This window comes from Dermochelys coriacea, chromosome 1 (genome assembly GCF_009764565.3).
Source record: "Dermochelys coriacea isolate rDerCor1 chromosome 1, rDerCor1.pri.v4, whole genome shotgun sequence".
Lineage (NCBI taxonomy): Eukaryota > Metazoa > Chordata > Testudines > Dermochelyidae > Dermochelys > Dermochelys coriacea.
The window spans coordinates 232,669,577-232,683,212 of NC_050068.2; the positions used below are offsets into that span (position 1 = coordinate 232,669,577).

Here is a 13,636-nt window from a genome sequence, read left to right on the forward strand (position 1 = left end):
AGTTACCACTGAAATGCAATCTCCACTGTGGAAGAATCCCATTTACTTCATGAGAACTAGATTCAGCCCTCAGAGCACAGATAGTTTAGAACAGGAAGCCAGTCAGCGCTGGCCCTAGACCAAATGGTGAGGAGCGTCTTCAGTGCCCCCCCATTGTTAAACTTTTGAATACCTTATTTTCATTTTATTTGTAGCCCATTTCATGACTTTGATGCACAATTTGCATGCATGATTTCATCTCTATCAGAAAGATTATACATTTGCACGCTAGAATCTGAAAATCTGTATTTATTCATGCCATGTATAAGCAAATAAAAAATAGTTTCCTCAAAGTTTAGAGAAACTTTTTAATTTTAAGAAAACCTGAAATGTGCTAACATCAAGAAATTGAACTGTGCACCAACATTGGGTGGATCAGTATTAAATAGCGTTACAGTAGGTGACAACCTTACAATGTTAACCCTAGTCCTTTAGTTTGAAAGGTCGCTTTTCTCCCCTTTGCCTTGTGAACTGAAGCACAGCATTAGAGAGATCCAAAGACTGGCCAATGGCATTTTCAGCAATAAAATAGCAAGCAATGTCGGTCTCTTGTTGGCCATCATTGACCGAAGATATGTTTTAATGAGCCTGAGCTTTGAAAAGCTGTAATCATCACTTGTGACTGTGACCGGCAGTGTGAGCAGAATCCTCAAAGCTATCTGCATATGAGGAAAAAAAAAAAAAAAAAAAAAAAAGTGTCCTTTGGCTCTGCATCATGAATGAATTGGAGAACCTGGAGTGGAGAGTGCTTCTCATGTAGCAAAATGTGATGGATGTTGTCCAATTTGACAGAGATCTTTATCATTGATGGGGACTATTCAGACATGTGTCAGCGTCCTGTGAAGGTCTGTACAATTGTTGAAGAATGTTTTCCTGTCTGCTGTCAGCTTACTAAGGTCATACAAAAAACCCCAGGTCTTTTTGTCCTTCATTTACTCAAGCCTTTCTTTGATGGACACTTGAGCAGTGTCAACGAGCAAGAAAAAGCCTCCCTCTTGAATTTTTCTTCCAAGCTTCCAGTTACCTCATCTCTGCCAAACGGTCTCCTCTTCCGCTGAATACAAGTTTCCTTAAAGACAGGCTCAACTGCTAAGTTTTCCACCATTTCTTTGGCAGTAGTGATGGCATCTTCAAAGTAAACTAGCCAATGCCGATTCAGTTTCTCGCCATTCTCAAGCACTCTTTCACAGTGTGACTTTGAGAAACGTTGCTTCTGCTCATTTACTGGCAATATCATATCCTCGATTTTGCCCATCCCATTCAGAATTGTACAATCAATATCAGTGGAGTTTAGGATCACTGGCCATAAAGCAGGAGCTGATGTATCAATTTGTAGTGTGCAATTTCTCTCACTGCTGTTTCTGCCATCATGTGAGGCCGATTCTTCTTTATTGTTTTTCTCATTTTCATGTAAACCAGATTTTTCTGTCATTACTTTCTTTTTTCATTTTTGCCACATTCTTCATCACCACCACTCTATTTTACACCGATTCTCCATAACGATTCTCCATAACTTTCCTCATATTTCCATTCCTTGTCTTCAGGTAAATCTGCTAATTCCTTAGTAATAGGACCGCCATAATTTACACTTCACTCCTCAATTTCTTCTGCACTGAGACTATTGCTACTGCCAAAGCCTGGTCTATGTTCTGTTTCAGATAATTTCCCATCAGATTTGTCCCTTGCTGCAAACTAGACTGCAATTGAACTTTTCACTTCCTGTACTGAGCTCCTGAAGGCTTTTTCGAGGGCATCTTTTATTTTCTATGGGGGAAAACAGACAGTATTAGGGAGAGCAAAAGTCTATGTTCTGCAGTCTTAGAAAGCTATCAAACATTATGTGTTAAGCATGACAAAAAAGTAACAGTATTTCTTTTATATTGTTGCATAGATAAAGGCTCAATAGATACCTCTGGTGTCACATTAAATATGTCCTTTATTAGTCGCTACGTACACTCTTCAAATCTTAAAATACAAGTACACTTTCACAATAAAATAAGGTTCACAATATTTCAGCTGGGCTCTCACTTTACTTCAGTTCATTCTTATATCGGGTTGACTGACTGGCGATGCGCCGCCCCTTATATACCCACAAGGGCCTGGCTGATAACATTCTAGGAGGTTTTAGGAAAATATAGCTCTCAAAGTCTGGAAGGATTCATGAGATTCTACAAAGATCCAGAACATTCTAGGAGATTAGTGAAAAACAATGCACATACGGAACACTTGAAACATGTTACTTTAACATTCTATTTTCCCTTTTGTTGTTAACAACTAAAACAGCATCCCGAGCCTGATGACCCCCAAGTCCAGTACCCCAGGTGGTTTCCTGGGTTGCCTACCCCTAGATCCACCCCTGGAGCCAGGACCTCAGGTGGTGTAATTCAGTGTAGCACTATTGACTTTAATAGAATTATGCCAATTTACACTAGCTGAGTATCTGGCCTATCATGTCTAACTACAGGAAGTCTGTAGAGATGCAAGAGGTAATTACCAGATAACCCCTCTGGCACTGGTGTTAATACCCTTTATTCTCATAAGAAGTGTCATGGGATCCCTAGTGATCATAAGTCAGGTCCTCTGTTTAATGTCTCATCTAAAAGACCCCCACCTCCAGAAGCATATCAGCCATAAAATCATGGTAGTTTATTGACTCACACAAATAAAACTGGGTCTATTCTGCTTTCAGTACACATGGCAAACTCCCATTCACATCAATAATAATGATGGAAACCACAGATTCTTTAACAGAAACCCTATCCCCAATATGGAACTTGATGATCACAGCCATTAGGTCTCCAGGAAAAATGTTGATAATTAATTTCCCCCCCGAAATATATATTTATTTATAGCTCCATAACATGTAAAGATACATCCAATAGATTGTAAAAATGTCTCTTATTTACTCAGGAGACCCCAGTGCCTTCTTCAGAACAGCTATGGTTTTTTTGCACCAATACATATTTTTAAAATTGACTAAAGTGCCACTGTGTTCAGGTCCTGGTGCTTGCCTGGCATTTTCAAGATAAATGTCTTGACCATTTTAAATGATTTTCTTCAGAATGACTGTCATGTTCCACTCCAGAGGTGCCTGAATTTCTATGGTGGGTAAGTGATCTCTGTCTACTCTATGTGCAACAGATTCATAGATATTAAGGTCAGAAGGGACCATTCTGATCATCTAGTCTGACCTCCTGCACAACGCAGGCCACAGAATCTCACCCACCCACTCCTGCAAAAAACCTCACCTATGTCTGAGCTACTGAAGTCCTCAAATCGTGGTTTAAAGACTTCAAGGAGCAGAGAATCGTCCCTCAAGTGATCCATGCCCCATGCTACAGAGGAAGGCGAAAAACCTCCAGGGCCTCTTCCAATCTGCCCTGGAGGAAAATTCCTTCCCGACCTCAAATATGGCGATCAGCTAAACCCTGAGCATATGGGCAAGATTCACCAGCCAGATACTACAGAAAATTCTTTCCTGGGTAACTCAGATCCCACCCATCTAATATCCCATCTCAGGGGATTAGGCCTATTTACCCTGAATATTTAAAGATCAATTACTTACCAAAATCACATTATCCCATCATACCATCTCCTCCATAAACTTATCGAGTTTAATCTTAAAGCCAGATAGATCTTTTGCCCCCACTGCTTCCCTTGGAAGGCTATTTTAAAACTTCAATCCTCTGATGATTAGAAACCTTCATCTAATTTCAAGTCTAAACTTTCTGGTGGCCAGTTTATACCTATTTGTTCTTGTGTCCACATTGATACTGAGCTAAATAATTCCTCTCCCTCTCCGGTATTTATCCCTCTGATATATTTATAGAGAACAATCATATCTCCCCTCAACCTTCTTTTAGTTAGGCTAAACAAGCCAAGCTCCTTGAGTCTCCTTTCATAAGACAAGTTTTCCATTCCTCGGATCATCCCAGTAGCCCTTCTCTGTACCTGTTCCAGTTTGAATTCATCCTTTTTAAACATGGGAAACCAGAACTGCACACAGTATTCCAGGTGAGGGCTCAGTAGTGCCTTGTATAATGTTACTAAAGCCTCCTTATCCCTACTGGAAATGCCTCTCCTGATGCATCCCAAAACCGCATTAGCTTTTTTCACAGCCATATCACATTGGCGGCTCATAGTCATCCTATGACCAACCAATACTCCAAGGTCCTTCTCCTCCTCCGTTACTTCTAATTGATGCGTCCCCAACTTATAACTAAAATTCTTGTTATTAATCCCTAAATACATAACCTTACACTTCTCACTATTAAATTTCATCCTATTACTATTACTCCAGTTTACAAGGTCATCCAGATCCTCCTATAATATCCTCCTGTATAATATCCCGATCCTTCTCTGAATTGGCAATACCTCCCAGCTTTGTATCATCTGCAAACTTTATTAGCACACTCCCACTTTTTGTGCCGAGGTCAGTAATAAAAAGATTAAATAAGATTGGTCCCAAAACTGATCCCTGAGCAACACCACTAGTAACCTCCCTCCAGCCTGACAGTTCGCCTTTCAGTAGGACCCGTTGCCGTCTCCCCTTTAACCAATTCCTTATCCACCTTTTGATGTTCATATTGATCCCCATCTTTTCCAATTTAACTAATAATTCCCCATGTGACACGGTATCAAACGCCTTACTGAAATCTAGGTAAATTAGATCCACTGCATTTCCTTCGTCTAAAAAAATCTGTTACTTTCTCAAAAAAGGAGATCAGGTTGGTTTGGCACGATCTACCTTTTGTAAAACCATGTTGTATTTTGTCCCATTTACCATTAACTTCAATGTCCTTAACTATTTTCTCCTTCAAAATTTTTTCCAGGACCTTGCATACTACAGATGTTAAACTAACAGGCCTGTAGTTACCTGGATCACTTTTTTTTTCCTTTCTTAAGAATTGGAACTATATTAGCAATTCTCCAATCATACAGTACAACCCCTGAGTTTACAGATTCATTAAAAATTCTTGCTAATGGGCTTGCAATTTCAGGTGCCAATTCCTTTAATATTCTTGGATGAAGATTATCTGGGCCCTCCGATTTAGTCCCATTAAGCTGTTTGAGTTTCACTTCTACCTCAGATATGGTAATAGCTACCTCCATATCCTCATTCCCATTTGTCATGCTACCATTATCCCTAAGATCCTCTTTAGCCTTATTAAAGACTGAGGCAAAGTATTTGTTTAGATATTGGGCCATGCCTAGATTATCCTTAACCTCCACTCCATCCTCAGTGTTTAGTCGCCCCACTTCTTCTTTCTTAGTTTTCTTCTTATTTATACGGCTATAGAACCTTTTACTATTGGTTTTAATTCCTTTGCAAGGTCCAACTCTACTTGACTTTTAGTCTGTCTCACTTTATCCCTACATATTCTGACCTCAATAAGGTAGCTTTCCTTGCTGATCCCTCCCATCTTCTACTCCCTGTATGCTTTCTGCTTCTTCTTAATCACCTCTCTAAGATGCTTGCTCATCCAGCTTGGTCTACAACTCCTTCCTATGAATTTTTTCCCCTTTCTTGGGATACAGGCTTCCGATAGCTTCTGCAGCTTTGATTTAAAGTAATCCCAGGCCTCCTCTACCTTTAGATCCATAAATTCTTCAGTCCAATCCACTTCCTTAACTAATTTCCTTAATTTTTGAAAGTCAGCCCTTTTGAAGTCAAAAACCCTAGTTGCAGATTTATTTTTGTTAATCCTTCCGTTCAGTTTGAACTGAATTAGCTCATGATCACTTGAACCAAGATTATCTGTAAAGTGCTTGGAGATTCTGTAGGTTGAATAGCAGTACAGTATCTTAGAGTCCTTGTTAGTAGTCATTAAATGCAAATGAGTTGATCCCATAATGAATGGGCCACCCAATAAATTTAAAAGTTTCAAACTGAAGGCCTTCATTTAGCATGGTACCTGCAGGGCCGGATCAAGGCAGGGGCTTTAGGGGCTGCAGCCCAGGGCACCAGCTCAAGGCAGGCCCCGCAAAAATAAATGACAGGCAGCGATTTCCAATTCTGGGCCACTAAAAGTCCCTCTGCATGCTGCCCCCTCCCCCAGTACCATCCCCGCAGCTCCCATTGGCCAGTTTCCGGAGCTAGGGAGCTTGTAGGCAGCATATGGAGACACGCAGTCTCCTGCCCCCCACACCCGCATCCCCAGGGGCCACTGAGATGTGCCAGCAGCCAGCCACTTCCAGGAGCAGTGTGGGGCCGCAGCTTGCAGGCAGCCTGCCTGAGCCCTGCTGTGCTTCTGGCCAGGAGACTCTGTGGTAAGCGCCTCCTGGCCAGAGCCTGCATCTCACACCCCCTCCCACACCCCAACCCCCTGACCCAGGTCAGAATCCCCCTCCTACACCCAAACTCCCTCCCAGACCCTGCACTTCTCCTACACCCCAATCCCCTGCCCCAGCCCCCTCCTACACCAAACTCCCTCCCAGGAAAAAGACTTGTATATAGGGCCCCCACAAAATCTAATAGCCCCAGTCCCACAGGAGAGTTAATCCAGCCCTGGGTACCTTTATTTGGTGAGATTCTAGACCTAGGCATTTAACACAATTCTGCTCCACCTCACCTCCAAATCCTACCCCCAACCTGCCCTCTCCTTCCTCCAATATACCTCCTGTGCTGGGGGTGGAAGTATCCAGTGTTGTTGAATACAGCTGTGCCATATCCATGAGTTCTATGCCAGCAAAGCTTCCCCCACCCCCACCCCCCAAAAAGGGGAGGGAATTCTCAAATGGTTATTTCTGACCAGTTTCCATCCACTCTGAGCTGGAGTGGACTGGACTGGACAATCCGGCTTCTACTTTGTAGCCAATGATTTTAGTTTATTATCCAATTCTTGTGTGATGTTATGATCAATCAATATGTTTTATTACATATATTCATTGTATGTTGATTAGAGAGTTGATTTGTAGACTTATAAAAGTATAAGATTGATCAGTATTTAGAGGAACAGTGTAATAGACATTAGTGAGAGAAGCTGAAGCGTAAGAAACTGGGCTGCGGCCTACAAGACTTTAGCTACTTTAGGCCTTATGATGGCATAAATCAATTACCAGAATATAACCCGAAAGATTATGGGAAAAAGAGGAACCAACTGATAATATTGCAAAAGCCTAGCTGGGAAGATGAAATTTAAATTATAAAATGCTGTAACAAATATGGTCTCCAACATGTGCCTTAACCGCAAGATAAAGGTGGTATATCAATGTTAATGGGAACATACGCAGCCTATAGAATTCGGGGTCCCTTGTGTTTCTAGGCAACACAGACCAATAAGAAAGAGATGGTTTACACTTTCATGTACATGTGCAGAATGTAGGCATAGACAGAATCACAGTATAAAAAAGGGTGCCCAAAGCAGGAAAATTGAGCTTCCTATGGGAAACTCCAGCAGGAACCACTCCCATATTGATGATCAATCCACAAGAGGGCCAACAGACTACACCATCTAGGAGAATTGGAGTATTCTCTACAGGTATAACTGGTACATGGTACTTATCTTTAGAAATTATACATGCTGTGACATTTATAACTTGGTTAGTAATTTTAATAAAGCTACTAAAACATAGATGCTCTTGTAATTGTATGTATTATTTGCCTATGATTTCATGTGTTCCTATGGGATCTAGTTACAGAACAAACGGAGATAACTCTGTTGAACTTGAGTCTGTATTGACCAGAGCTGAACCCACTGAAGTATAATTAACATTAAATAGACTAAAAAGCTACAACTTTTTTGCTAAACATTTAATAATGGCTGAACCAATTATTTTGAAAGTATGTTAAGAAATGTGCCCTTGGATTGGAAAGTAGATTCATTCAACGAATTACGGGTTTTTTTGTTGTTGGGTTTTTTCATTGAATGAATGAATGAATGAATGAATGAATGAATGAACGAACATTTCCTTTCATTATTTAACCATTGTCAAGATTGGGTAAAAATAGATCAGATTAAGAGTTATTAGATTTCTACATGTACAGGAAGGAAACTGGCCTATATTTAGATAACAATCACAAAATATGATATTCCTTAGAGATGTCCACGAGTCACAAAGTTCAGCGACTGAGCAATATTTTTTCCAGTCTGGATCTGTGATTTTGATTCAACGATTCAGAGCTATTGTCAAGATATGAACTTTAGATCTAGACTGACATCTACATTTCCTTGCAGTATGGATCCAGATTTTTGATTCAGATCTTCTCTAATATCCATAAAGAGACAGTTTAATAAAATTATCGACTATGATAAGAACAAAAGACTCAGCAGTAATTTTCAGCTAATGAGAATGCAAATTTGTACAGAGCTGGAACACCATCTTCTCTGTGACTGAAATTTGAGGGAATGTTAACATTTGAGGTTCAAGTTTCTAGAAAATTTGGTTTATTGTAAATTGTTGATTTAATTTAGAGTTCTTGAAAGAGAAACATTAATATTATTAACTAGAACCCACATAATACAAGCAGGCATTGTGTAAACTCCTAAGAGGGCAGTCAATGAATCTCAATCTAGCACCCCTCTGTTGCCAATTCTAGGCCATTCTTAGACAGTGTCAATGTTTTATATTCATTTACATCTTATCTACTGAGCCACTCAGGTCACTTTCCTTCCCCGCCCCACAAAAAAGAATTAATGAAATTTATGATGCAACTTTAATGTTACTGGGGGTAGTAGAAATTGCCATGATTACCACACCTACCTAGCAAGAGACATAAAAGGCAATAAAGAGAGGCTCTTTAAATACATTAGAAGCAAGAGAAAGATGAAGGAAAGCATAGTGCCTCTACTTAGCAGGGAAAAAGAACTAATAACTGATGACATCAAGAAGGCTGAGGTGTTTAATGCCTATTTTGCTTCAGCCTTCACTAAAAAGTTTAATGGTGACCAGATACTCAACACAATGAATATTAACAATGAGGGAGAAGGAACACAAGCAAAAAAAGGAAACAGGATAAAGAATATTTAGATAAGTTAGATGAATTCACGTCAGCAGGGCCTGCTGAAATTCATGCTAGGGTACTTAAGTAACTAGCTGAAGGAATCTTGGATCTGTTAGCAATTGTCTTTGAGAACTCATGTAAGATGAGTGAGGTCCCAGAGGATTGGAGAAGGGCACATACAGTACGTATCCTTAAAAAAAGAGAAACTGGACAATTATAGACCAGTTAGCCCAACTCTGATACCTGGAAAGATACTGGGACAAATTATTAAACAATCAGTTTGTAAGCACCTACAGGATAATAGGGTTATAAGGAATAGCCAGCATGGATTTGACAAGAACAAATCATTCCAAACCAACCTAACTTCCTTCTTTTGACAGCACTACTGGCCTAGTGGATAGGGGAGAAGCAGTAGACATGATATACCCTGATTTTGGTAAGACTTTTGACACAGTCCCGCATGACATTCTTATAAACAAACTAGGGAAGTGCGGCCTAGATTAAATTACCATAGAGTGGGTCCACAGCTGGTTGAAAGAGTAGTTATCAATGGTGTGCTGTCAAACTGAGAAGATGCATCTAGAGGGGTCACTCAGGGGCCTGCTACTATTTAATATTTTCATTAATGACTTGGACAATGTAGTAATTATGGATAATTATAAAATTAGTAGATGACATCAAGCTGGGAGGAATTGCAAGCATTCTGGTGCACTGGATTAGAATTCAATAAGATGAAATTCAATAAAGACAAGAGCAAAATACATCACTTAGGAAGGAAAAATCAAATGCTCAGCTACAAAATGGGGAATAACTGGCTAGGTAGTAGTACTACTGAAAAGGATCTGGGGGTTAAAGTGGATCACAAACTGAATATGATTCACCCATGTGATGCAGTTGTGATCAGGGCAAATATTCTGGCGTGTATTAACAAGAGTGTTGTCTGTAAGACATGGGAGGTAACTGTCCCACTCTACTTGGCACTGGTTAGGCCTCAGCTGGAGTTCTGTGTCCAGTTCTGGGCACCATAAGTTAGGAAAGATGTTGAGGAGAGCTACAAAAATGATAAAAGGTTTAAAATCTAACCTATGAGGACAGGTTAAAATAGCTAGACATGTTTAGTACTGAGAAAAGAGGAGTGAGGGGGACATGTTAACAGTATTAAAATATGTTAAGGGAAGTTATAAAAAGGACAGTGATCAATTATTCTACACGTCCACTGAGAACAGGGTAAGAAGTAATGGACTTGATCTGCTGCAAGGAAGATTTAGGTTAGATATTAGGAAAAAACTAACTATAGGTATAGTTAAGCTCTGGAACAGGCCTCCAAGGGAGGTTGTGGAACCCTGTCATTGGAGGTATTTAAGAACAGGTTGAACAATCACCTGTCAGACATGATCTAGGTTTACTTGGTCCTGCTGCAGTGCAGGGGGCTGGACTTGATGCCTTCTCAAGGTCCCTTCCAATCTTACATTTCTATGATTCTGTAGTTGCTTATAGCTAAAGAGTTTGTTATGGAGTTGCCTTCTCGATAAACTCAGCAGCGAACACAGATTGCTATATTCTTGATGTTCAGTTTGTGGATTCTAATTATTCCTCACTTTTTTTATTTGATTTGCTAGAGTGGATAAAAAAAGCAGACTCACTTCACAGATTATTTTGGCAATAATATCCCAGGGTAGGTTTCAAGCTTAATGATCTACTGAAGGATTATTGACCTTTTGGAGCAACCATTGTCTATGTGGATTTCACAACTTCACTGATCACAAGCCAGCAATTTGTAACATTAATGGGAGGCTGAAATAGATTCAAATGTACTTGCTTACGTTCTAAGATTCAAAAACTACTAAAGTACATATGCCAGTTCACATCAAATCCCATTTATAGCAGTACCCACTGGTGTCCATTTATAATTAAGGGCCTCTGTTAGCCCTTAATTACAAACCCCTAGTTACAAGCCTTGTTACAAGGGCCTATTTAAATTTCATTTAATTTCACTTCAGCATGAAACTTGACGAATCTCAACAGCTTAAAAAAAAAAAACCCCACCACCAAAACTTAAACATAGAAGAAACCAAATCAAAATGTAAGGAGTAAAAATAAGAGTCCCACTCCTGCAAGGAACTCTCCCAGGCTTCAGTGCAAACTCTATTTGTATTCGAATCAGACCAGCACAGTTTTTTTGAGCTTCTGTAATTCAAAAAGCATAGGGCTGGATTTTCAAGAGCGATTATTAGTTTTGGATGCCTCATTTTTTGGGTGCTCAACAGGAGACATCTTAAAGGAATCTGATTTTCAGAGGGTAGGTGCTCTGCTTTTTCTGGAAACTAGGGTCCTTAAGGGGCCCCAGAAATTAGACAACCACAAAATACTCATCATTTTGAAAATCCAGATCTTACATTTAAAATTGACAGTGCCCTTGTTGCAAGTCTCAGTAGTGAGGCAAAGAACTGAACAGGCAATGGACCGTGTACTTCTCTCCTACCCATAGGCATAATCTGTACAGTTTGGGGTTGAGAGATTAAGATAAAATGGTATTGTGGCGGTAATCAGAGGCCACTCCCTAAGGCAGACCTATTTTATGGCCTGACAGGATTTCATATTTCAGGGCTGTCAATCCAAAACCTTCCATGAGCATTCAGTTAAAGTAAAAGTAAACAAAAAGCATGAAATTTTTGAGATAGCTATTCTGTAATGTAGTCCAAAGCAATTTATAATTAGTATATTAGTGTTTAGTATATAAATTGGTACATTTGTGTTTGAAATGGCCAAGTAATTAATATTGGAAAATCATTTGCTACATAGTCTCCAAAACATTTTTGCAGTGTTTTTCTAAAGATGCATATCCATATTTGGAGCAGCATGGCTTGTCCTCACAAAGTATTTTGTTGGTACTTGCAGGACAAATCTAGATAGAAGCATCGGCTTGCTCATCCTCCAAGCACCAGGACATGCAATGAAATGAACTGCCTTGAATCACACTTTGGTTTTTCCTATTCACTCCTTCCTTATTTTAATAAAAGAAAGTGTATTGCCATGGGAAAGAAAATTACATTTAATACCCCCTTCTTACACCAAAGTATCTGTCCACCTATATTGCTAGAGGGTCTATCGCTAGTATCTAAGTGCTGATGTAACATTATGTGGCTGGGCTTCAACCCATCAAAGCAAAGAAGCTCAGAGGTGGTGTGGGTCAACAGTGAACATAAAGAACATAAAACGGCCACACTGAGTCAGACCAAAGGTCCATCTAGCCCAGTATCCTGTCTTCTAACAGTGGCCAATGCCAGGTGCCCCAGAGGGAATGAACAGAACAGGTAATCATCAAGTGATCCATCCCCTGTTGCCCATTCCCAGCTTCTGGCAAACAGAGGCTAGGGACACCATCCCCACCCATTCTGGCTAATCGCCATTGATGGACCTATCCTCCATGAACTTATCTAGTTCTTTTTTGAACCCCATTATAGTCTTGGCCCTCACAACATCCTCTGGCAAAGAGTTCCACAGGTTGACTGTGCGACAGTGGGTAAATGTATTACAAAATTCTCACTGATGCTTTCACTAGCTCAACTGTACATGTGTGGGAGCACTAATATAGACCAAGCTCCTGGGGCTTAGATAAACCTGCTGAAATAAAATTAACAATCCTAGTGATAAACCCGGACTCCCACAAATGCTAACCACAGTTACTCAAATGGTGCTGAATTTAATTTGTCTTTGGTTACATTTGCAGTTAAAGTGTGCTCAGTACTAGTTCAGCTGATAGCCATAGCTGACAATGGGTGTTTTCCTAGGTGTAGCAAGGCCATGGCGTATGCCTCTCTCTGTCTGCCTCATCATATCAAGAGCAATTTAATCACAGTGAGTAGTAAGTATAAGAAGGCAGGTTCAAGTCTTACCAGGTTTTCTCTTAAGCATGTGTTCCGCTTCTATGGCTGTTATCTGAGAAACCGTGGTGAAAACATGGGCACAATGTACAGACGCCCGTTCCATACAGTACCGATGGTAAATCTCTCGTTCTCCTGCTTCTTTGTCTATGTCAAACTGTTGAACAACAAAAACAATACACTTGTATGATATGCTACTTCAAACAGTTCACCATACATTAGATGAAAAAGTAAAGTTCCTCTTCTCTCATTTTGTTCTTTGAGACACCTGAAATGGACATTTTCTGGTACTTTAAAATGCTGTCACACAAATTTCACCATTATTATTTACCGTCACTTGAAAGATGTATTCTTCTCATTCAATTCAATTACAACTCAGGTAATTTCTAGAGATGGGCTCAAATCAAAATCCCAGATGCAAACATCCCAAGCTCTGAAATATGTCCAATTCAGATTCAAACTTTGTAGCTGGCCCTAGCTCTATACTGGATTAAACTAAAATTCCAGGTCTGAACATCCCTAAACTTTGGGGGAAAGTATACAGGTATTGAAGGGTATGTGCTGCTTAGTAGAGACAGGAATAAAAGGTAAAGGTGATGGGGGTTGCACTATACATCAACAAAGCAGTAAACTGTAAAGAAATAGGAAGTGAGAGTATGGACAAAACAGAATCTCTGTTTGAATCAAACACACTTTGGGAGAGGATTGTAAAAGAGGCTCTGTTGGGATAGTGGGAGGACTCTGCTGCTATAGACCCCAGGTCTGACTC

The 13,636-nt window shown here is 40.0% G+C and overlaps 1 protein-coding gene across 1 annotated transcript in view; it reads right to left on the bottom strand.

The window, feature by feature from the left end:
• Positions 1–13,636, bottom strand: part of GYS2 (glycogen synthase 2) — a 73,013-nt gene that overhangs the window by 28,920 nt on the left and 30,457 nt on the right. Inside the window, exon 5 of the mRNA XM_038387058.1 lies at positions 12,880–13,024. Within this exon, the coding sequence (XP_038242986.1) occupies positions 12,880–13,024 (145 nt within the window). The remainder of the gene's footprint in view (positions 1–12,879; positions 13,025–13,636) is intronic.